The sequence below is a fragment of the Malaclemys terrapin genome, chromosome 10 (assembly GCF_027887155.1).
Source record: "Malaclemys terrapin pileata isolate rMalTer1 chromosome 10, rMalTer1.hap1, whole genome shotgun sequence".
Lineage (NCBI taxonomy): Eukaryota > Metazoa > Chordata > Testudines > Emydidae > Malaclemys > Malaclemys terrapin.
In genome coordinates, this window is record NC_071514.1 from 50658938 (window position 1) to 50684765 (window position 25828).

The 25828-nt window shown below is 47.8% G+C and overlaps 1 protein-coding gene across 4 annotated transcripts in view; it reads right to left on the reverse strand.

Moving 5' to 3' along the window:
- LOC128844813 (ankyrin repeat and fibronectin type-III domain-containing protein 1-like) overlaps positions 1–25828 on the reverse strand; it is a 601031-nt gene that overhangs the window by 465409 nt on the left and 109794 nt on the right. For all 4 annotated transcript variants that reach the window (XM_054042827.1, XM_054042826.1, XM_054042824.1 and 1 more), the window contains one exon: positions 11553–11686. In XM_054042827.1, coding sequence (XP_053898802.1) covers positions 11553–11644 — 92 coding nt within the window. In that variant the 5' untranslated portion in view covers positions 11645–11686. The remainder of the gene's footprint in view (positions 1–11552; positions 11687–25828) is intronic.

The window sequence follows — 25828 nt, forward strand, 5'->3', positions numbered from 1 at the left end:
ATTCAGTAAGGGGCCCACATTTTCCTTGACTTTCTTCTTGTTGCTAACATACCTGAAGAAACCCTTCTTGTTACTCTTAACATCTCTTGCTAGCTGCAACTCCAAGTGTGATTTGGCCTTCCTGATTTCACTCCTGCATGCCTGAGCAATATTTTTATACTCCTCCCTGGTCATTTGTCCAATCTTCCACTTCTTGTAAGCTTCTTTTTTGCATTTAAGATCAGCAAGGATTTCACTGTTTAGCCAAGCTGGTCGCCTGCCATATTTACTATTCTTTCTACACATCAGGATGGTTTGTTCCTGCAACCGCAATAAGGATTCTTTAAAATACAGCCTGCTCTCCTGGACCCCTTTGCCCTTCATGTTATTCTCCCAGGGGATCCTGCCCATCTGTTCCCTGAGGGAGTCAAAGTCTGCTTTTCTGAAGCATCAGGTGTCTCGTAACCCCTATATAAAAGCTATTATCAGTCTCTATGGATCAGGGTGATAAATGGTGACAGAATTTAGCAGTAGAATGCACCAAATTGCATAATATTTAGTGAGTTAAATAAAAATTGCTGCTGCAGTTTTCTCAGCACTGTTTCCCACACAACAGCTTCAGGGAAGGAGAGGGTGGTAAAGAAAAGGCCAATCTGCCACTAGTGCAGTGCTAACTAGGGAATATAGCATCAATATTGACAAATAGATCTAAGGTACTAGAGTTCAAGGAACATGTTCCCCTCTGCACTCGCAAGGGGATCCATGAATTTGCAGCCAGAGAAATGGGTAATTCGTGACAGGCGCAATGACAGCAGCCTGCACACAACAGCTCAGGTTTAAAGGAATAAAAAAATACTCCAGAAATTATAGCATATCAGCATAGGTCTATCCAGAAGAAACAATGAAGAAACACTCAGCTCTGCATGTTGGTCAACACGTCACAACCTCTGAAAGTCCACTAGCAGCCAGTAGGGGAGACAACCAGATACCCTCCAACACCTAAAGGAGGGATATAGGTACAGTGCACGGCCCCACTCCTGTAATCTGAGCACTGCAGACAGACCCCAGAGTTTGTACAGAGTCCCACTGACTTCAACAGGACATAATGTGGCACAAGGGTCTGCCTCAGTGGATCAAACTGCAGGATTAGAGCCCCACTGAGCTAAGCAAATCAGTGCTCCAGCAATGCCTGGCAGTAGCCGGAGCACGTAAGAAAGCTGCTACTTAGAGATCAGAAAGGGTAGGACAAAGTGAGAACTGCCAAAAGTCAAGCTGAGTTAGGTCTTGCAAAGGAAATTAAAACAAAGAGTAAAAGGTTCTTTTAACCACATAAGTAAAATAAGAACAAGAAGAGAAGTGGGGATGCAATGCAGCGAGGATACAGTCAAGATTAAGGATAATCTAGGTAATGGCCCATAAACTAAATACTTTACCTCAGTTTTCAATATGAATAATAACATGGAACATGGGGGAAAAGAAGGATGGCTAATGGGAACAAGTGTACAGAAATAAAAATCACCACATCTGAGTTGGAAGCAAATCTCCAAGAGCTGAGTACACTCAGATCAGGGGACTAGATAACCTCCATCCCAGAATTCTGAAGAACTGGCATATGAGATTGCAAGTCCAGTCACAAAGATTTTTAATAAATCTATCAAATATATAGCACCTATATATGTGAAAGGGGAAAAAAAGTGAAAAGTGATCCAGGCATGGACTAACAACCAGAATTTCTGCTATATGCTGTGGGTTCATCAGTTGGAAACAACAGAAGAGAAGAAAGACCTAGAGTATCTGTTATCCTGTGATTGACTGAGCCACCAACGTGATACAGCCTTGAAAGAGGCAAATGCAATCCTGGGATGTGTCAAGCAAGGTATTTCCAATAGAGATAGGGAAGCATTAATGCAATTGTGCAAGGCACTAGTAAGATCTCATCTGCAACTGTGTAGAACTCTGGTCATGCATCTGACGAAGTGGGCATTCACCCACGAAAGCTTATGCTCCAATACATCTGTTAGTCTTAAAGGTGCCACAGGACCCTCTGTTGCTTTTTACAGATCCAGACTAACACGGCTACCCCTCTGATACTCTGGTCAACATGTTAATGAAAGATTAATTCAAACTGGAACAGGTGCAGAGGAGAGCTACTAGCATGAGGAGGGGAATGGAGAGCCTGTCTTACAAGAGGACACTAAGAGTTTAACTTGTTTAGCCTAGCAAAACAAAAGCTGAGAGGGAATATGATTACTGCCTATAAATACCTCACAGGGAAAACACCAGGGAGGGGAAAGAGCTATTTAAGCTAAAACAGGATTTCTTAACCTGTGGGTCATGACGCAAAATCAGGTTGCCAGAATGTGTCAAAGGGTCATGTGGGAGGCCCCAGGGGAAAAGGGGATCAGGTCCTGCCCACCAGGGGGTAAGAGGCGCTCTTGGGGGTTGCAGAGCCTGGGTTGCATTCACTCCTCCAGCCTTGAAAGAGGCAAATGCGATCCTGGGAGGGGAGGCTCTCAGCTGCAGTGTAGACATGCCCTCAGAAACCCCATTGCCTCCACCTGACTACTGGCGAGGAGAAACCCCGCCTACAACTTTTATTTGAACAAATCATTCCATAAACCAATCTGTTATTTTCCAAAGCAGAGAGGAGAGTGGCTGGCAACATTTATATTCATCGCGTGCCTTCCAGTTTGGTCCCTTCGATTTCTTAACTGCAGCCTTTTGGTTTTCTTTTATATCCAGTTCTGTAATCCAGGGGGGCAGATAATACAGGAAAGGGCATAATATCATTATACTTCAGAGCCCTGGTGAGCAAATTCAGCTCCCTTGCTTTCTCTAGAACCAGTCAGGTGGCAGCATGCTCCCTCATCAGTAACCATCCCTGCATCAGAGGAGAGGAACTGGGATTTCCAAAACATGCACTAGCTCTACTAAGGGAGAACAGGTCTCAGGGACAATGAGCCATCCCCAAAAGTCCCACAGCAAATGCTCTCCCTCTGATCTACCCATCTTGCTTATATTTTTATATGCTCATACATCTTCTCCCTATGGAATGATCCGTTTTAAAAAACAAAAACCATTAAAATGGTTATTAGTCTAAATAAGAGGCAAATCAGAAAAGAAAGATGACTTTCAGAGAGGAATCGGCAATAAGAGTGTGTTGGGGCTCTAGAGGATAAGAATGATATTCAAGCATAAAAACCTACAGGAGGTGAGACTAAAGTTAAAGGAAGTGGAGAAGTGCCCAGCCATCTCCCTGAAGCCTTGTATTACCCAATTGTCTCTACAGGTAGAGTTCACATTCCATGGCAAAACCAGCTGCACTGGGCAGCACAATATGGGGAGAAGGTGACCAGCCCTCTGTGGAGAAAACCAGCCAGAAGCAGAATTGTTCTTGACAGCTGGGGAAGTCCCCTGAGCCAAGATAGTAAGAGCTGCTGCCCTGGCAGCGTGTTCTCAGGCCACAAAAGCCATGACAGGGTGGGACTGGCCAGCCAGCATGTGTAGCAGCCCAAGTCATTTATCAAACATAAAAATCCACCAACACGTGGTAGCCAAATGTCTCAGCCAGGAGGGGGAGGGAGGGAGATGGAGTGGTCAGCTGAGCGGGCTTCTCTGCTCACCCAGACAAAGCATGAGCCAGTGAGCTGTAGGCACATCCCCCCACTTGTACTCCCCAGAGACAAAAGCTGAATTCCATTCCCATGGCTCACAAGACAGGAAGTAACAATAGTTGTGATCAAACTAGTCAAGGAATAGGGTCTCTGCCTTAAAGTCGAGCTGGTCCACTTCAGGAGTCATGCCCAATGTTGGGGAGAGAGGAGGCAGAGACTAGCATAGAGTGAGGGCAGGGGTGCTGCAGAGACACTCACTGCTGAGAGTAGGGAAGTATGTGCCAGGGCTGCCCTGTCAACTCTGGAGTGAGAGAGGCAGTTCGCCGAGCTATGTGGACATCTCCAACCAGAGAGTTGCCGGTTCTCCTCACTGCCTGTGTCGGGGGCCAGGAATAGAAATCCTGCTGCAAAGCTGAGAGCTCGTTCCTCCCTCTTGCATTACAGGAATTTGTCTTTTCACTCTTTTCACTCATTACTGTTCAGGTTAGGAGAGTGCAGCAGCACCCTCTTGTGTTCACTGCTGTGTCCTCATACCAACACCAATATCAGGAACAAGGGCCACAGCTGGGGTACACACACAAACACACACCCTCCCTCCCCCACACCATCCCGGTTTTCCCTCCTCCTCTCGCTACCCCCTCTGTGATTCAGCACTCCTCTGCCATTCCATCTGCCCCCATCTCCTGCTACATCTCACTCGCATTCAGCGAGCTGTGCACACTGAGCAGGGCTGTGCCACAACATCTGCTGCACAGCTCTGTCCACCCTCACAGCCGCTGATCCCACCTCCAGCAACAGAGGGAGAAAATGAGGGGTGGTATTTGAGTTGGCCCCCCCGACCTCCACCGACTACTGTATTAGAAATAAGCCATCAGCAGGAGGGAGGTGCACTTAAGATTTGCCATCTCTGGATAAAAGCGGTTAGCTGAAATATCCATGTCGCCAGCACCTAAAAGGGTTATAGATCTCTGGTGATGCTTCGGGACCTTTCTACAGGATGGCTACAGAATATCTATTCCATAGACACTCACAGACCATGTTCATGAGCCTAGTACAAAAACCTGAATGGAAGAGAATCCTCTGCTAAGAGTTCCAGTCAACTCCAGGCTTCTACCCCTGGAAGGTGTTCCTTCCTTTTGTCCACATGTCATAGAATCATAGAATCATAGAATATCAGGGTTGGAAGGGACCTCAAGAGGTCATCTAGTCCAACCCCCTGCTCAAAGCAGGACCAATTCCCAACTAAATCATCCCAGCCAGGGCTTTGTCAAGCCGGGCCTTAAAAACCTCCAAGGAAGGAGACTCCACCACCTCCCTAGGTAACGCATTCCAGTGCTTCACCACCCTCCTAGTGAAATAGTGTTTTCTAATATCCAACATGGACCTCCCCCACTGCAACTTGAGACCATTGCTCCTTGTTCGGTCATCTGCCACCACTGAGAACAGCCGAGCTCCATCCTCTTTGGAACCCCCCTTCAGGTAGTTGAAGGCTGCTATCAAATCCCCCCTCATTCTTCTCTTCTGCAGACTAAACAATCCCAGTTCCCTCAGCCTCTCCTCATAAGTCGTGTGCTTCAGATCCCTAATCATTTTTGTTGCCCTCCGCTGGACTCTTTCCAATTTTTCCACATCCTTCTTGTAGTGTGGGGCCCAAAACTGGACACAGTACTCCAGATGAGGCCTCACCAATGTCGAATAAAGGGGAACGATCACGTTCCTCGATCTGCTGGCAATGCCGCTACTTATACAGCCCAAAATGCCGTTAGCCTTCTTGGCAACAAGAGCACACTGTTGACTCATATCCAGCTTCTCGTCCACTGTGACCCCTAGGTCCTTTTCCGCAGAACTGCTTCCTAGCCATTCGGTCCCTAGTCTGTAGCAGTGCATGGGATTCTTCCGTCCTAAGTGCAGGACTCTGCACTTGTCCTTGTTGAACCTCATCAGGTTTTTTTTGGACCAATCCTCTAATTTGTCTAGGTCCCTCTGTATCCGATCCCTACCCTCTAGTGTATCTACCACGCCTCCTAGTTTAGTGTAATCTTCAAACTTGCTGAGAGTGCAGTCCACACCATCCTCCAGATCATTAATAAAGATATTAAACAAAACCAGCCCCAGGACCGACCCTTGGGGCACTCCGCTTGATACCGGCTGCCAACTAGACATGGAGCCATTCATCACTACCCGTTGAGCCTGACGATCTAGCCAGCTTTCTATCTACCTCACAGTCCACTCATCCAGCCCATGCTTCTTTAACTTGGCGGCAAGAATACTGTGGGAGACCGTATCAAAAGCTTTGCTAAAGTCATGGAATAACACATCCACTGCTTTCCCCTCATCCACAGACCCAGTTATCTCATCATAGAAGGCAATTAGGTTAGTCAGTCATTCCCCTTGGTGAATCCATGCTGACTGTTCCTGATCACTTTCCTCTCCTCTAAGTGTTTCATAATTGATTCCTTGAGGACCTGCTCCATGATTTTTCCATGGACTGAGGTGAAGCTGACTGGCCTGTAGTTCCCTGGATGCGCCTTCTTCCCTTTTTTAAAGATGGGCTCAACATTAGTCTTTTTCCAGTCATCTGGGACCTCCCCCGATCGCCATGAGTTTTCAAAAATAATGGTTAATGGCTCTGCAATCTCATCCGCCAACTCCTTTAGAACCCTCGGATTCAGCGCATCCAGCCCCATGGACTTGTGCACATCCAGTTTTTCTAAATAGTCCCGAACAACTTCTTTCTCCACAGAGGGCTGGTCACCTTCTCCCCATATTGTGCTGCCCAGTCGGCCTTTCTTCTCCAGCCCACTAGATGCTGTGCATAGGAAGGAGAGCCTGGCTCGTGCCCACACTGAATAGGCGATCCCTTGACTGACCACCATTGCCATCAATACCTAGCCCAGCACTGGAGAGGATGTAATTAGGTAGAAGAATGTGCTTGGTAGTAACAGAGACAGCAGGCCGCGCAGTGAATGTACTTTCATTCTTGTCTTCAAGTTCTGGTCAGGAATTCTCTGAATACTTGCCCTTTGGAAAGAGCCTCATTGTTTCATTAAACTCTTCCTCTGGGCTGAACCAAAGTGTGCCCCACTCCCTCAAGAACATGACTACAATATCTCCCTCCCCCTTCGGACAGGGCTTGCACCCACCCAGGAAACCAACCCTCCCAGGCAGTGACTCTGGGGAGATGCTGAGGCACTACAACAACAAGTGCCTAGCATGGGCCTGATTCCTCCATCGCAGGACACAAGGCATTCCCAGTGATTTCCATGGAGCTATTCATCCTGAAGCAGAACAGGGCTCTACATATAAGGGGGTGATGAGGGGACAGAGGGAGATTGAGTCCCTGTGATAAGCCACCTAGTCAGCTTTTAAAATCCAAGTGTCACCCCCAAACAGAAATGAAGCCAGACTGCAGAATGATAAGACTCTTGAGGTGTGACTCTACCACTGCACTTTGCTGGATAAAACCTGGAAAATCTACTCATGCATACGTATAAGTTTTTCTCCATCATCTAAATACAGAGGGATGCCCCCTTCGTTCACTTGGCAGAGGCTTGCCTTTCTGGGGTGGAGTGACTCCAGTTGGTCCAGGGCTGTCTGCGAGTCCAGAGCCACGTATAATTAAAGACCAATGTGCTGGACTGTAGTACCTCCTGGCTAGATTGACTACACTTATTCCCCTGGATGAATATTTAAAGGATGCACATACACAGAGACATGCTAGCAAGAGAATCATCACAATGGCTTTTGCCATGGGATTATCACGGTTCCAAACTGTGCTCTAACTAGGACAGCTCTTAGGGGACTCAAACAGCACAGGAGGCTGAATATTTGAAAGTCAGGAGCAGCTCGTGACTGCAAATCCAGAGAGATTACAGAAACAGCTCATTTGGCTGGTGGACAGCAAACACACATTGCTGATCTGCGTGAACAAGACAGGAATTGAAGCACAACAATCCATCTGTTGAAAGGCTCCCCACCCCAGCCCATCTGCAGCTCTCCTGATGACCAGGGATGAGACAAAGGCAATATTAGCACATCTCAGCTTTGCCAACACAGACAAACCAGTTTTATATATTTAAAAGGAAAACTAGATCATTCAAGGGGCTGAAATTTGTACTCTGAGGCTCCCCTACTCACCTTCACTATGAGGTCACATGACCAGACATGGCCCAGAACAATGAGGACCAACATTCATATTTGGATTGTAAGCCAAAAATGGACGGCTACCACCTCTCCCTTTGGACTCAGTAATCTTAGAGCTCATCAGACTCAATCACTAACCATCATGAGCATGTGACATGATTACGAAAGCCTGTATGTTTTTTAAAACCATGTGTATTTTTAATTACATACACATGCTTTATGTGAACATATGTACATGCTTATTACACAAATAAAGCCAGATATGTGGAGGTGACATCTGTATGATAAATGAACTTATGTTCCTATGACTGCCTCAACTGGTTTCTACACCAGTCGATTGCTCCAGGGACATATTCTAGCATTCCAGGATGGGCAAGATTCAGTCATAAGCTACTGACAGCTTTTATTGAGAGGAAAGGACATACTTTAAATTCAATATTTCATGTTTCCACAGAGCTAGCAAAAGGAGCTTTGTACAATTAGAAAGGGGAGTTTCCCAGGATTCCCAATTCCCCCCAGAACCCTGCACTTGCTTCCAGCCCTGGAGGAGCCTGAGATAATGGACTTTACAGTTGTGACAGGGAGGGAGCAGGAAGCCAAGGGCTCGAAATGGGGGCCCATGAACCTGGACAGCACAAGATTCAGGTCCCAAGGGGGAACCAGGTCCCGGACATGCAAGTAATGGCACTCCGGAACTTTCAGGAACCATGCCATCAACGGATGGGCAAAGACCGATCTGCCTTAGAACAGAGGGTGGAATGCCGAAATGGCCGCCAGGTGCACCTTGACCAAAGATTGCGACAGGCCTTGGAGCTTAAGATGCAGCAAATAGTCCAGGATGCCTTGCAGTGGGGCCTCTTCTGCATGAATGTGATGATCCAAGGCCCAACACATGAACCACTTCCACTTCGCCATGTAAGTGGCCTTGGTGGAGGGTTTCCTGCTACCCAGCAGAACCTGCTGGACACCTGTGGAACACTGCCGTTCGTCCCCCCTCAGCCACACAGTAGCCAGGCTGTCAAATGCATCTGAACCTGGTGGCACTGCAGCAGATTGCCGTGGATCTGGACAGCACATCCAGTCAAAGAGGCAGCTGTAGCGGGGTGGCTGCCGAAAGACTCAGCAGCATGTCGAACCATTGTTGATGAGGCCATGCTGGGGCTATGAGGATGATTGTTGCTTTGTCTTGCTTTACCTTGAGCAGGACCCTGTGGATTAACGGCACCAGCGAGATGGCATACATCAGTGCTCCCGACCATGAAATCAGGGAGGCATCCGACAGGAAGCCCTTGTCCCTGGCCTGTGAGAACACAACATGTGGCACTTTCTGTTCTGCCGGGACGCAAACAGGTCCACCTGGGGAGTTCTGTACCTGCGGAAGATCAGGCTGACCAGCTCCGGATGGAGCGACCATTCGTGGCGAGACGAGAAGGTCCTGCTGAGGCGATCTGCCAGGATGTTCTTGGTTCTGGGCAGGTGGGTGGCTACCAGATGAACGGCATGCCACACACAAAAGTCCCAGAGGCCCAGGACTTCCTGAGAAAGGGCTGAAGACCTGATGCTGACCTGCCTGTTGATGTAATACATTGAAGTGGTACTGTCTGTGAGGACTTGCAGTACCTTACGTTTCAGGTGGGGCAAAAAGACCTGGCAGGTCAGGCGAACTGCTTTGAGCTTGCTGATGTTGATATGAAGGACGAGATCATTGCGGAGCCAGCAGCCCTGGGTGTTGAGCTCACCCAGATGGGCTCCCCAGCCCAGATCCGACACGTCTGAGACCAAGGTCTGCGACGGAGATGGGATCACAAAGGGGACTCCCTGCAGCACCGACCTGGGATCCCGCCACCAATCCAGAGACAGGAGGATGTGGTTCGGCACAGTGACCACTCGGTCCGAGGGGTGCCTGCTGGGGGTGTAGACCGAGGCTAGCCACACTTGCAGAGGCCACAGATGAAGATGGGCATAGTTGAAGTATGTGCACACGGCCATGTAGCCCATCAGTAGGAGGCACATGTGGGCCGTGGTGAGCAGGTGGCTCTTTATGTGTGAGATTAAGCTCGACATGGCTTTAAAACATGCTTCCGCAAGGAAGGCCCTGGCCCGCGTGGAGTCGAGGACCACTCGATGAACCCTATGCATTGGACTTGCGTTAATGTGGAATTTTCTTTGTTTATTAACAGGCCCAGGTCGCTACAGGTGGACCGCACCAGATCTAGGCTCCTGCGCACCTGCCCCAGAGACCTACCCTTGATAAGCCAGTCATTGAGATCCATGAAGATCTGGACTCCCTGATGTCTCAGGTAAGCTGCTACCAGCACCACGCATTTGTGAAAACCCTGGGGGCTGAAGACTCATAGTGGCGAGCCAAAGACCTGGGCCAATGCAGAGACCAAGAACATGGTGGCCTCAGGCCCTGTCTTGGCTCTGGAGACCGGTGGCACTCACTTCTCTTGTGCGAAGCCTTGCCAATGGGCTTGCCCTCTTGGGGAGCTATAGCAGGATCCACAGCCCTGCATGGTGCCATCTGCAGCGGGGGCGCTCTCTGCTCTCCCGGTGCCAGGAGCTGGGGAGAGTGCCGACTGTGCCGTCGGATTGGGCCCTTTACTGCTCCCTAAGGTCAGTGGTGGGTCCTTTCAGGAGGAGGAACTCCCCGGGGCCGAGCCCTTCTGCAGGTCCAGAGTTGGCATAAGGCCCGAACAGGATCCATTGCCTGGAGCCCCCTGGTCGGGCTTTCTCTGTGCCATCTTCTTAGGTTTCTTCTTCGGCACCAGCAACAGGAATCGGTGCCGGGAGGAACCTGGTGCCGGAGGTGTGCTCCACACTGAAGTAGAAGCACTAGGTGCTGCATCGGGCCGCTCTAGTTCTGAAGCTTGGTGCAGGGCAGTCTGCATCAGGAGGGCCCTGAGACATATGTCGTGCTCCCTCTGAGTCAAAGACGAAAGATTTTACAGATGCGACAGCGCTCCTTTATGTGGGATTCCACGAGACAGCTTAGAAAACTATCGTGTGGGTCACTAACATGCATAGGCCTGTTACGGGGAGCACAGCTTAAAACCTGAGTACCAGGGCATGCCCCACCTGGGGCAACATCTGCTGGGACACTATCTAACAAACACTTAACAGCTACAGTACTTAACAACTAACAGACAAGGGTTGTTTACAGCTAGAAATACAAGGCTGAGATAGAAGAAAAACCGCTGGCCACTTGCAAAGCAAGGGACAAAGGCGCTCTGACTGACCACCACGGGCGGTAAGAAGGAACTGAGAGAGTGTAGGTCTGGCAGCGCCTGATATACTGCGACATGAACACAGCACCCCAGAAAGCACCACAGCTCGCCGTACGGATACCGCTAAGGCAAAAGTCTCTGACATCTGCGCACGTGGGCGCGCACACACCTAGAATTGAATCAATGTGAGCAAGCAATCAAAGAAGAACAACTTTATCTACAGACAGCCAATTCCACCTGTCAGAGTCTGACTATATGTGCCTGGAAACTCACTCACCACAACTATTGTATCTTCCAACAGAAAGCAGAACCTACGTTCAGAAATGTACTCCCAAGAGCACACAGAGATCCAATACTCCCATGTGTTCTCATTTGGCATGAAGCACTAGGACAAGCCTCTGTAGGATGAAGCCCTGCTTCTGTTATCTCCCCCATGTAACATTCACCTGAAAGGAACGGACTGGTTTATATCATGTCAGAGGGAAGCTGCATAACAACTTGCTATTGCTCTCAGCAATCTGACCGAGAGCTCACCATGTGTCAGCAGGGGAAGAGAGAGAATACTGAAGGAATGAAGGCCCTAACTCACCCTTCCACAAGGTCCGTACTTCCCTGCTCCTCAGGGTCTGGATTCACAGAAACTGGAACCAGGTTCTTGCGGACAGAAATATCATGGGCCATGACGCAGATCCAAGCTTCACCATAGCTAGACACGCTTCACCACTGCAAAGGAAAGAGAAGGAAACCGCCCCCATTAGCAAGAAAAAGTCAGCATGTGCTGGTCTTCAGCATGTGGCCAAGATACTAGCAGCATCAAGAACTTCCAATTGATACACCCTTACATGTCTCTTCTTGAAATGCCAATGTAGCACTCAGACCTTAACTACTGGGGACCTGAATGGGCAAAACCCATGCAACAAAACAGGAAGAAACAGGACCAAGAATATTGGGAATATTTATCCAAACCTACCACCCCACAATAAATGCTCCCTTCTCTATTTCCACATAAAGCAAGGAGCAGCCCATGCTCTGATGCTTAGCAGCTTCAAGTTTGCATACATGGGTATGCTACTGTAAAGCTATATACAATCCTTCACACTAGGTGTTTGCTTGGTACCAGTGGAGAATATGCAGAGATAGCACTGGATACAAGACATTTATAGATGAGTGTCAATCACCCTCATAAACTAATGTATTACAGTAAATTAACTGTGTGTAGGACAGTAAAATTGGAAAGACATCTACATGTACATTCAGATTCCTTTCCGTCCTGCCTCTGGTGGACCTCATTTGTTCTTTAAACTTACTGTAGATTTTTATCAGTATGTAAATGTTAATTTCACCATACACACAAACTGATGAAAAAATATTTCCACCGATAATTGCTTAAAAATAAACATCCATGTTATCAGTCAAAATGAAAAAAATAAAAACTGAATTCTGCCAAGCCTACTCATTGCACAGGTATTCATGTGTAAACTGACAGAATGCTAGCACATTAGACATGAAACAAAGGGGAAACCTGAATCCCAAAAGCTACAATACTGCCACTTGAACAATAGGAGAAAGGAAAACATCTTATCTGTTAATTTATTCCCCTCCTCCCTATTCCCTGAAGTAACATCTCTCTCATATCCCTGGCCACACTCCCATGCCACTCCAACAAAACAGAATTCACTCAGGACAGATTATGGCCTAGTTGAATACTTGTGCAAAAATCAAACATAACATACACACACTATGAAACCCAAAATCTTCTATTGAAAATTCTTAAAAAACAATAATTGTTTTTGAGTCAAATAGATGTCTGCAACAGGGATATAATGTTTGCATCTGAAGAAGTGAGGTGTCGTTTTTGCAACAGGGATATAATTCTCTATTGGAATAATTTTGTAGAATTGAAAAGAAGTTATAGAAAGAATGGATTTTTAAAAATAATTCTATAAGAGAAGAACCAGCCATTAGCAGAACTCTTTTTATTACAAATAAGGGCCAGTATCTTTTTACTCTTCTGTGCCTAATCCTGGGCACACTTTAACTTCAGTAGCAACCCCATGTAGAGAGGCAGAACTTGGTTCTATGAGTTTACTTATTGTTACACACTTTGGGGAAGAACTCATTTGGCGATAACTGGACTGAGTGAGATGTTCTACCCAGTATCCAAAGCAGACTTATGAACTGCCTCTAACCCACACAGAGAAAGACAATCCATTAAGAGTGAACTGATAAATTGGTTACCCTATTGGGAAAAGAAATTAACAGAATAGAAATCTCTTTCACAGCTATATCTGTCAATCTGTCACTAATGGACAGCAATCAGGGTATGAACTGTGGGAAATAGTAATAAAGATGGTAAGACCACCACTAGGGAGTCAGGAGAGCATGAAGTCAGGAGAGAAATGTGACCTATGCCTCTAGCAGAAGTAACTGCTTCTCAAAGAAGAAACAAGGAACAAGCTCTTCAAGGAATGTAACCAGGCAGTACCATGATGGGCCCTCAGTTTGGTATGCCCTACTCCTGAAAGATGCTGAATCTGGAGAGACTCTATGTGTTTCACACATGCACTGAAGATCTTGCAAATCCCCTCCATCAAAATTGATTTTTTTTTTTTTTGGTATATTATGCTCTGCCTCACTTTATGAGGCATGTGCATCAGGCGCTGCTTTGCCTGTGAAGGAATATCCTTCTCTGATAGCTCAGGGATTTCTATCCTTTGGAAAGGACAAAGGAGATTGTATACTGGCTCCAAAGACTGGAAGTATCTGCAGTATTACATCGGGAGGAGAATTTCCACTCTGCAAGGCCAAATGGAAGGTAGGAATCTCTGAGGCCTCTACACCAAACATTTATTTTCTAAGATTTCCCACCAGCACGTGCAACAGTGAGAGCGCTACACAAAGCACAAGCGTTTTAGCCATTGTGTCATCTAACCCTGCACACTGTGCACGTTAGATGATATGTTGGTTAAAAATTCCAGTGGCTATCATTTCTACACTACTGCTCCAACCGGTGCTATCCCTGCTGGAGTCACACCAGTGGTGACTCAGGGAGTTCTAGGACAAAAAGGCTAGCATAGACAAAATCTTTGCTCCATATGGGATAATAGCTGTAACTACAGGCAACCATCATTACCACAAGATCAAGGCAGTATTTCATAGAATTGCTTTTTCTGCCATATCATAATATTGTTCTCTTTATCTTCACGGCTTTCTTCTCCAAGTGCTTCACCTTCAGCTGTCTGCTTCCACATCAAAGCATGCACAATGTCATTCCACTGCCTGTTTCTGTTGTCTCTTACCAAACTGTAGCTCTCTAAGGCCTAGTCTACACTAGGAGGTTATATCAAATTTAGCAGTGTTAAATCAAATTAACCCTGCACCCATCCACACAACGAAGCTATTTAGTTCGACATAGAGGTCTCTTTAAATCGATTTCTGTACTCCTCCCCGACGAGGGGAGTAGCGCTAAATTCGACATGGCCATGTCGAATTATGGTAGGTGTGGATGGAATTCGATGCTAATAGCTCCGGGAGCTATCCCACAGTGCACCACTCTGTTGACGCTCTGGACAGCAGTCCGAGCTCGGATGCGCTGACCAGCCACACAGGAAAAGCCCTGGGAAAATTTGAATTCCGTTTCCTGTCTGGCCAGTTTGAATCTCATTTCCTGTTTGGCCATCGTGGCGAGGTCAGCAGCACTGGCAACAATGCAGAGCTCTCCAGCAGAGGTGACCATGCAATCGCAGAATAGAAAGAGGGGGCTCAGCATGGACTGATCTGATCGCTGTGTGGGGCGATGAGTCCGTGCTTTCGGAGCTGCGATCGAAAAAACGGAATGCGAAGATCTACGAGAAGATCTCCAAAGGGATGATGGAGAGAGGATACAGCCGGGATGCAACGCAGTGCTGTGTGAAAATCAAGGACCTGAGATAAGGCTACCAGAAGACCAAAGCGGCAAACGGACGCTCCGGATCCCAGTCCCAGACATGCCGTTTCTACGAGGCACTGCATTCCATTCTAGGTGCGGCCGCCACCACTACCCCGCCACTGACCGTGGACTCTGACGATGGGGTATTGTCGACGGCCGCTTCCTCAGAGATGTTTGCGGATGGGGAAGCTGAGGAAAGAGATGAGGAGGACGAGGCAGTTGACAGCGCATACAACGCTGATTTCCCCGACAGCCAGGATCTCTTCATCACCCTCACGGAGATCCCTTACCAACCCTCCCAAGGCATTAACCCTGACCCTGAATCAGGGGAAGGATCAGTCGGTAAGTGTTTTAAACATGTAAACATTTATTTTGATCAGAACAGAAATGGAATATTAACAATGGGTTTTTCATGATTACTTTGCCCTAGGCGCTTTACTTTTTAGTCCTTGCCAGTGCAGCTACTGGAAAATTCTGTCAATATGTCCGGGGATAGAGCAGAAATCCTCCTTGGACATCTCCACGAAGCTCTCCTGGAGGTAATTTGAAAGCCTTTGCATTAGGTTCCTGGGGAGAGCGGTCTTATTGCGTCCTCCATGGTAGGAAACTTTTCCGCGCCAGTCTAGCAGCAAGTACTCCGGGATCAGTACGGCCCTGGTTTTTGCTGGCATTCACGCAGCATGCGGTCTTTCTCTGTGTCCGAAATCCTCATCAGAGTGATATCGCTCATGGTGACCTGCTTTAAATTAGGGGCATGTTAGTATTGGGACTGTTTGCCTGTTCCTTTACATAACTGTAACCGGTGGTTTACAGCCACGCGGTGGAGGCAGGACAGGGGCAGTATACAGGGATCTTTCCCGGGGACAGCCGCGAGGGGGGTGGGTCAGGGGCAGAGTTCATGCTGGCTGGATTGCCGGCAGCAGGAACTGGCCAACGCTAGGGGCATTGCTTTGAACGTGAAAGGAGGGCACTGCTATAAATTAAGCTTTCAGCAGCCAAAAATCTACGGCTTACCATGTCCGCCTGCTACCCGAATTCCACTGTCCTGCCCCGCTTGTGTGATCTGTACTCGAAGACCCCAGGCAGTGAATGGGAAGGCCGAAAATTCGACCTTGTCCTGAGTGCGCATGTGATAGGTGCTGTTCATGGTCTTATTCACAGAGAAAGACTATGTTCATTGTTCACAAAAATGTATCTTTGTGAGGAATTCACTCCCTTTTTCCCATCCCACAGCTGCGAGTGTCTCCCGATCTACCCCGGCATCCCCCTCCCAGACGCTGGCGCACATTAGGCGCCGAAAGAGAAGGACACGGGACGAGATGTTCGCCGAGCTTATGGGCTGCTCCTGAGCCACGGCGGCACAGCAGACCCAGTGGAGGGAGAACATGTCGCAATACCAGCGATCACACAGCGAACGAGAGGACAGGTGGCGGCAGGAAGACCAGCAGGCGACTCAAACGCTGCTTGGACTAATGAGGGAGCAAATGGACATGCTCCGGCACCTTGTAGATGTTCTGCAGGACCGGAGGCAGGAGGACAGAGCCCCGCTGCATTCTATCTCTAACCGCCCCCCCCGCCACAAAGTCCTATCCCCCCATCACCCAAAGTCCCAAGAAGGAGGGGCGGCAGGAGCCGTGAAAACAGTCACTCCACCCCTGCAGACTGCTCAAGTACCAGACGGCTCTCATTCCCAAAGTTTTGATAAGTCCTTTCCTTCACTCCAAAAGCACCTCACCCAAGCCCCCGTCCCATTGTCATCCCCTAACTGTGTAGTTGTTAATAAAAAATACGTTTCTGTTAATTACTGTTTCCGTCATGTTCTTTTAGAGGAGAGTGTGTTTGAAGGGGGGAAAAGGGGGCTGGTAATTGGAGAGGACAGTCACCTTTACCAGGGTACAGAAACAGGGGCAGGTTCAGCAGCAGGTCACACACACATTGCAGTCATTAGGCACCCTGGTCAGTCTGGGAGGTGGTTTTCATGTTCTGTGTGGGGGGGCTATGTGAGTTTGTGGCGGGGGAGGGCGGTTACAGATCTTATGCAGCGGTCCTTAGCCTGGATGACAGAGCCACGCAGCAGGGGATCTGTAACCGCCCTCCCCCACCACAAAGTCACATAGCCCCCACACACAGAGTCCCAAAAAGGAGGGGTTACAGGCTCCATTGAAACAACCAGTCCACCACTGCGGACCGCTCTATGAGCAGGAGCCTGTCATTCCTCAAGTTTAGAAGCGTCCTATCCATCACTACACCTGCTCCCCACCACAGTCTGCGTCCCAGTTTCAACCCTTTACCACGAAATCCTTAATAAAGAAAACGGTGTTAATGAACAAAGTTCCATTTATTTTATTTTTAAAGGTGTGTTGGAAGGGGCGTAACGGGGTGAAGGGGGTATGTAACTGGAGAGGATAGTCAACATTAAGTGGGTAAAGAAACGGGGGCAGGTTCAGCTTCTCTTTAAACAAACTTAATAGTCACAGGTTACCCTGCTCACTCTGGAACCTAGATTTCAAAGGCTCCCGGATGCACAGGGCGTCCCACTGGGCTCTTCTAATCGCCCGGCTGTCTGGCTGGGCATAATCAGCAGCCAGGCGATGTGCCTCAACCTCCCACCCCGCCATAAACATCTCCCCCTTGATCTCACAGAGATTGTGGAGCACACAGCAAGCTGCAATAACAATGGAGATATTGGTTTCGCTGAGATCAGAGTGAGTCAGTAAGCTTCTCCATCTCCCCTTGAGACGTCCAAAAGCACACTCCACCACCATTCTGCACTTGCTCAGTCTGTAGTTGAAGAGTTCTTTTTCACTGTCCAGGGCGCCTGTATAGGGCTTCATGAGCCAGGGCATTAGTGGGTAGGCTGGGTCCCCGAGGATCACTATAGGCATCCTATACACAGATACCCTCCCACCAACAACACAGGAAGAAGAACTCCACATGGACTCCTCCTGAGGGTCGAAATGACAGTCTGGATCTATACATAGAATGCTTCCACCGACGTGCACAGGCAGAAATTGTGGAAAAACAACATCGCTTGCCTCATAACCTAAGTCGTGCATGCCATCCACAGCCTCAGAAACCACCCTGACATTATCATCAAAGAGGCTGATAAAGGAGGTGCTGTTGTCATCATGAACAGGTCTGACTACCACAAGGAGGCTGCCAGACAACTCTCCAATACCAAGTTCTACAGGCCACTTTCCTCAGATCCCACTGAGGAATACACTAAGAAACTGCACCATCTACTCAGGACACTCCCTACACTAACACAGGAACAAATCAACATACCCTCAGAGCCCCGACCGGGGTTATTATATCTACTACCTAAGATCCACAAACCTGGAAATCCTGGACGCCCCATCATCTCAGGCATTGGCACTCTCACTGAAGGACTGTCTGGATATGTGAACTCCCTACTCAGACCCTACGCCACCAGCACTCCCAGCTATCTCCGTGACACCACAGATTTCCTGAGAAAACTACAATGCATTGGTGACCTCCCAGAAAACACCATCCTAGCCACCATGGATGTCAAGGCTCTCTACACAAACATCCCACACACAGATGGAATACAAGCTGTCAGGAACAGTATCCCTGATGATGACACAGCACAACTTATTGCTGAGCTCTGTGACTTTATCCTCACGCACAATTATTTAAAATTTGGTGACAATATATACCTCCAGACCAGTGGCACCGCTATGGGCACCCGCATGGTCCCACAATATGCCAACATTTTTATGGCTGACCTGGAACAACGCTTCCTCAGCTCTCGTCCACTCATGCCCCTTCTCTACCTACGCTATATTGATGACATCTTCATCATCTGGACCCATGGGAAGGAGACCCTGGAAGAATTCCACCATGATTTCAACAGCTTCCACCCCACCATCAACCTCAGCCTGGACCAATCTACACAGGAGGTCCACTTCCTAGACACCACCGTACAAATAAGCGATGGCCACATTAACACCACCCTATACCAAAAACCCACTGACCGCTACGCCTACCTTCATGCCTCCAGCTTCCACCCCGGTCACACCACACGATCCATCGTCTACGGCCAAGCACTGAGGTACAATCGCATCTGCTCCAACCCCTCAGACAGAGACCAACACCTACAAGATCTTCACCAAGCATTCTCAAAACTACGATACCCACACAAGGAAATAAAGAAACAAATCAACAGAGCCAGACGTGTACCCCGAAGCCTCCTGCTACAAGACAGGCCCAAAAGAGAAACCAACAGAACTCCTCTGGCCATCACCTACAGTCCTCAGCTTAAACCTCTCCAACACATCATCAGTGATCTACAGCCCATCCTGGACAATGATCCCTCACTTTCACAGACCTTGGGAGGCAGGCCAGTCCTCGCCCACAGACAACCTGCCAACCTTAAGCATATCCTCACCAGCAACCACGCACCGCACCATAACAACTCTAACTCAGGAACCAATCCATGTAACAAACCTCGATGCCAACTCTGCCCACATATCTATTCCAGCAACACCATCACAGGACCTAACCAGATCAGCTACAACATCACCGGCTCATTCACCTGCACGTCCACCAATGTTATATATGCCATCATATGCCAGCAATGCCCCTCTGCTATGTACATTGGCCAAACTGGACAGTCACTACGCAAGAGGATAAATGGACACAAGTCAGATATCAGAAATGGCAATATACAAAAACCTGTAGGAGAACACTTCAACCTCCCTGGCCACACAATAGCAGATGTAAAGGTAGCCATCTTACAGCAAAAAAAACTTCAGGACCAGACTCCAAAGAGAAACTGCTGAGTTCCAGTTCATTTGCAAATTTGACACCATCAGATCAGGATTAAACAAAGACTGTGAATGGCTATCCAACTACAGAAGCAGTTTCTCCTCCCTTGGTGTTCACACCTCAACTGCTAGCAGAGCACCTAACCCTCCCTAATTGAACTAACCTCATTACCTCCATACTGATTTATACCTGCCTCTGGAGATTTCCATTACTTACATCTGAAGAAGTGAGGTTCTTACCCACGAAAGCTTATGCTCCCAATACTTCTGTTAGTCTTTAAGGTGCCACAGGACCCTCTGTTGCTTTTTACAGATTCAGACTAACACGGCTACCCCTCTGATACTATAGGCATCTCCACATCCCCAACAGTTATTTTGTGGTCTGGGAAGTAAATACCTTTCTGCAGCCGTCTAAACAGACCAGAGTTCCTGAAAACACGAGCGTCATGAACCTTGCCCGGCCATCCGACATTGATGTTGGTAAAACGTCCCCTATGGTCCACCAGTGCTTGCAGCACCATCGAAAAGTAGCCCTTTTGGTTAATGTACTGGCTGGCCTGGTGGTCTGGTCCCAGGATAGGGATGTGAGTTCCATCTATAGCCCCACCACAGTTTGGGAATCCCATCGCGGCGAAGCCATCTATGATGACCTCCACGTTTCCCAGGGTCACTACCTTTGAGAGCAATAGCTCAACGATTGCGTTGGCTACTTGCATCACAGCAACCCCCACGGTAGATTTGCCCATTCCAAAGTGGTTCGTGACTGACCAGTAGCTGTCTGGTGTTGCAAGCTTCCAGAGGGCTATGGCCACTCCCTTCTGGACAGTCAGAGCTGCTCGCATCCGAGTGTCCTTGCGCTTCAGGGCAGGGGACAGCAACTCACAAAGTTCCAGGAAAGTTCCCTTACGCATGCGAAAGTTTCACAGCCACTGTGATTCATCCCAGACCTGCAGCACTATGTGGTCCCACCAGTCCGTGCTTGTTTCCCGGGCCCAGAATCGCCGTTCCACAGCATCAACATGACCCATTGCCACCATGATGTCCACGGCGCGGGGTCCTGTGCTTTGCGAGACGTCTGTGCCACTCTCAGACTTAATGTCCTCACTGAGCTGCCGTAGCCTTCTCGCCCGATTTCTCAGCATCTGCCTCTGAAAAAGGTGGATGATAAGGTGTGAGGTGTTGACAACGGCCATAACTGCAGCGATGGTCGCAGCGGGATCCATGCTCGCAGTGCTGTGGCGTCCGCGCTGTCACTCACCAGAAAAGTGCGCAAACTGATTGCCCGCCGGCGCTTTCAGGGAGGGAGGGTGGGAGTGAGGGTTGAATGACGACAGTTACCCAAAACCACCCTCAACCCATTTTTTTCCCCAGCAGGCATTGGGGGCTCGACCCAGAATTCCAATGGGCAGCAGGGACTGCGGAAACTGTGGGATAGCTGCCCACAGTGCACCGCTTCCAATGTCGACGCTTGTCCCGTTAGTGTGGACTCATAAAGTCGAATTACTGTTCTTAGTATGGATACACAAGTTCCACTAATTCAATTTAAGTAAAATCGAACTACTCTCGTAGTGTAGACATACCCTAAGAGGAGGTTGCATGTCTTTTAGCCTCACTGGAATATAGACTATTGAAGGACGGCTGGGAAGGAACTCTCTAATTCCAGTGTGACTGTGCTGTAAACTCCAGCATCTGACCAAGGCCAATATGTACATTCCTTGAAGAACCACAACAGAGTCGGTGACCTACAATACCAATGACACATTTGCCCCAATAGGGCTCGGCACAAGTGCCACCAAAGGTTGTCTGGATTGCTCAGTCAGCCATGCTTTCTATGCCAGAATCTATTCTTATTTTATTTTAGCTAGGACTCCTCTATAACATTTCTGTGAATGCACAGGATGAAAGGGAAATACGTTTCTTGCAAACACTGCATTATCTTCTTTCCCACTCTGACTGGGTTTGGGTTAGAGAACCTTTTCTGCTGCTTGAAATACATTCTTCACAAAGATTCAGCCAAATAGTTTTCACTGGAAAACTGCAGAAGACAGAACTGTCTTTAAGTCTCCACCTGCTAACTGCGTAACAGCCACCCCTTTCTTTTTGCTAGTGATTTAGAGGTCACAGACCTGGACAAATATTTCAGACTCAGGTCAATATATCTGACAGGGAGAAAAATACCAGGGAAATATTATTCATCATACAGCTAACAGACCCACCCTTAAGCACTCGACAAATATTTCAGATCACTACCCAGGCAATAACTGCTTGGACAAATCAAGTGGAGGAAACTGAAGTGTGCAGAGTAGCTGTTTATGCTTTATAATTTACCATAAAAGTGATCTGCAAAGGAAGAAAAATTGGATGTGTGCCCATTTGGGGCTTTTTCAACTACATATTATTAATACCCAGAAGGCTGGAAAGAGTTGGTTTCATTATCAAAACAACATTTCCCCCACTCTTTTAGTTTTTAGACTTTAATATGTCAGGAATAATAAGCTCTCTCTTGCCTAGTTTTGCTGGAGGTCTAGAAAAGTGAAGCAGGAGTATTCTGAGCCTGCACATGAAGGAACAGAGCTGGTGGATCTTTCACAAAGAAAGCTTTTCTCCCACCTGTTTCTCCAGGATTAGAGTTAAAGAGTTTATAAAGAAAAGAGACCAAGAAAAGAACCGATAGATTGAGATAACTTCACTCACTTTGGGAAACGGGTCCCCACACAAGCAATCCCATTGAAGTCAATGGACTACTTAGGTGAATAACTGCTCATCAATGTGAGTAAGGAGTTTGTAATTTGATCCAAAGAGTTTCAGTTGGTCTTACTAAAAATCTCTTCCTCTCAATAGCTCTGGTTTTAGTCTGTTCTAAGGTCACGAGGTTACAATCTCACTAGTCCTCCAGCAAAAAAACCCAGAAAAATCAGGCCTGATGTGTCCAGGGTAGAAAACAAGTTTATTTTAAAAGGGCTTTTCTTCCCCCAACTTTATAAAGAAACAAAAAATTCCCGAACTTCCCCCACCCTTCACCAGGTCACCTGTAAGCAACATATTCTCCCTCCTGTCAGCTTGTTCTAAAGGGAAAAAAGTCCCCTCCTCCAAGATTGTTTAAGTGTCCTACAGATTACCCACTGCAGGTGTTTTAGGAGGCAATGTATCAGCCTGGGGCTGCTTATCAACATTAACAGCTTGTCTAAGCATCTCCACTTTGTGATGACACTCGAGGCTATTTCTCCCAACTCCTTGATCAGGAGTATGTAGCTGACAAGCTTTGAGGAGCTCCTCAAGTGATATTTGTCAAAGGAGCAAGTTTCAGATAAGGGGTTGGGGTTGAGGAATGCCTGTCTGGGGCAAAATTGTACTCCCCTTTTACAGGGGCGGCTCTATGTATTTTGCCGCCTCAAGCACGGCAGTGAGGCAGCCTTTGACAGCATGCCTGCGGGAGGTCCGCTGGTAACATGGATTTGGCGGCATGCCTATGGGAGGTCCGCCAGTCCCACGCCTTCGACATACCTGCTGCCGAATTGCCGCCGAAGGAGCAGGACTAGCGGACCTCCCGCAGGCATTCCGCCGAAGGCAGCCTGACTCCCGCCCTCACGGCAACCGGCAGGCCGCTCCCCACAGCTTGCCGCCCCAGGCACACGCTTGCTGCGCTGGTGCCTGGAGCTGCCCCTCCCTCCTATTGTCCCCAAATTTCCCCTCCCTAATCTAACCTCTGAGTCTCATTCCCACAACCCTCCACCCATAACCTGCCCATAGTGACATACATCACAGCAGTGTTCACTCTCCTTCCTCTGAAGCATCAGGGATGGCCACATCTGCAGATGGGGCATTACGTGGGTTGGGCAGGTTCTGAGGTGGCACTGAGTGTTCTCTCTCTTAGATGCTTGGCTGACTGGTTCTTGCTCATATGCTCAGGATTAGCAGTGACCTTTGAGGGTTTTCGCCTTTCTCTTCAGCATGTGGGAGCAGGTCACTTGCCAGGATTAACTGGGTCTATCTGACTTAATAATTTTGCTGTTATTGCAGGGGCCTCGAGTACTGGTGCACGTCGGTCCCTCCTATTCTCTGCCTGTGACACATAATAGTCTAGTCTCCTGTGGACTATGGAGATCTGGCCTAATTTTGGTTGTTGAGTTCAGTGTGTGGGTGCTGCGTGGTGCTGGTGGCCTATGTTATGCAGATGGTCAGACTGGAGGACAGGTGACCCCTCCGGGCCTTCAACTCTGTGACTCTGAGTGTGGCGGCTACCACCTCCTCCCTCAACATCCCCTCTAGATTTTAAATCCCACCAGTCACCCACCCATCTGACCAGCTAGACGAGCACAGTGCCAGGGAACTGGCCTGGCTGCCAATCCTGATTGGAAGGCAGAGGTTATATAGAGATACAGATTTAGGTATAAACAAACCAAAAGTATTGCTTTGCACTTTTCTAGCACCCTCCATCAGAGGGACTCAAACCACTTTATAAACATTGATTGCAACCTCATAATACTAATAATCAGCACCCAGCTCTTGGTGCCCATCGTTATGGTATCTGTGCACAGATGTAGATTCAAAACTATACCAGTTTTGGGAGAGCCTGTCAGTTGCCAGCTCTGTCACCTGAGTTCCTTTCCTGATCGGACAAAAAAAAAAATCCAAACCCAAAAGCCACACATATTTCACTCTGTAAGCCTTCCTCAATCACTGGGACAACCAAACTGACTTCTTGCTCAGAGGAAGAGAAGGAGCTACACCTTGCTTTCTATACACAGCATTTAAGGGATAAACTGGGCAGATGCTTCTTCCCCACTAATACCAATAATGCATTTCAGCACCTCCAGAGAAACACCAGATGCAGGTCTGTTGTGAAATATTCCAGACACAGCACTTGGAGCGATCACTTCCACTGGGTGCTGGAGTCTAGACAGACTCCACTCACCTCCCCTACCTCACATCTCAGATACATGGCCGCTGCTGTAGATTTGAGGATTCACCTTGTGAATCAGAAATCCCATGTTATCTGCTGCTCCACCAACAGAAAGCAAGAAGGACATTTCCCTCAATGAACGTTGAGATGCAACATGTCATTAGTGCACCAACAGGTCTTGGAAGGAGATAATTTTACAGTATCTGCCTTTATAGACTGTCACTTCACAAAGTGGTTCAACAGGACAATAAACCCTGATGGGACAAGAGCCAGAATTCAAATTCACCCTAACCTCTTCCCTGAAAATGACAACAAATGTCACAGTAATTCAGTCTACAGCAACAATCTGTGTTGAATTGCTCATACAATCCCATGCTATCTGATTCTGTCCATTGGTTTCTGCTCAGCTCCTTGGCAGAACGCCCATAGACCTGGGTCAGCAGTACAAGTCAGTGGCTTTTTCCATGAATTCAGAAGTCCATACACTCATGAAAACGTGTGTACCAGGATAATGCATCCTTGAAGAAGTGCAATTGCAATGGAGAGTCTGTGTCTTCGTACCCTTCTAGTGGCTGCTTCATGTGAGGAGGTTAGAGTCTAGTACAGCTGGGAGCTAACAATTACTCTAACTGTCAAAGCCGATGCTTTTAGCACTAATGGCCAGAAGTTCAAACCCCACCGATAGCCCAATCAGGGTCAGTTATACAAATTCTCAAGTTAGGGGATATTTTCTACTGGATATGGCCTGGTCACTGCTTTGAATCGCTCATAACCTTGACAGGTTTCAGAGTAGCAGCCGTGTTAGTCTGTATCCGTAAAAAGAACAGGAGTACTTGTGGCACCTTAGAGACTAACAAATTTATTAGAGCATAAGCTTTCGTGGACTACAGCAAAGTGGGCTGTAGTCCACGAAAGCTTATGCTCTAATAAATTTGTTAGTCTCTAAGGTGCCACAAGTACTCCTGTTCTCATAACCTTGATAATTTTTAACCAATTTCTTTTAAATTTGGTCAATAAAAATTATGTGCGTGCAAGAGTCAAGCTTAAACTAGCCATTTTGAGTTCTCTGTGTGAAATCATATGGCCTTTAAAAAAAAAAAAAAAGTAGGGGAAGTGTGTATCAGGACAAACAGCTCATAAATGACTGCAGGAATTGTCTTCAAAGAAAAAACATATTCTCCTTTGGCCAGAGACCAAACATGGATAATCTGAGTCCCAGATGAGAATTTTTTGTGTGTAGTTTTGAA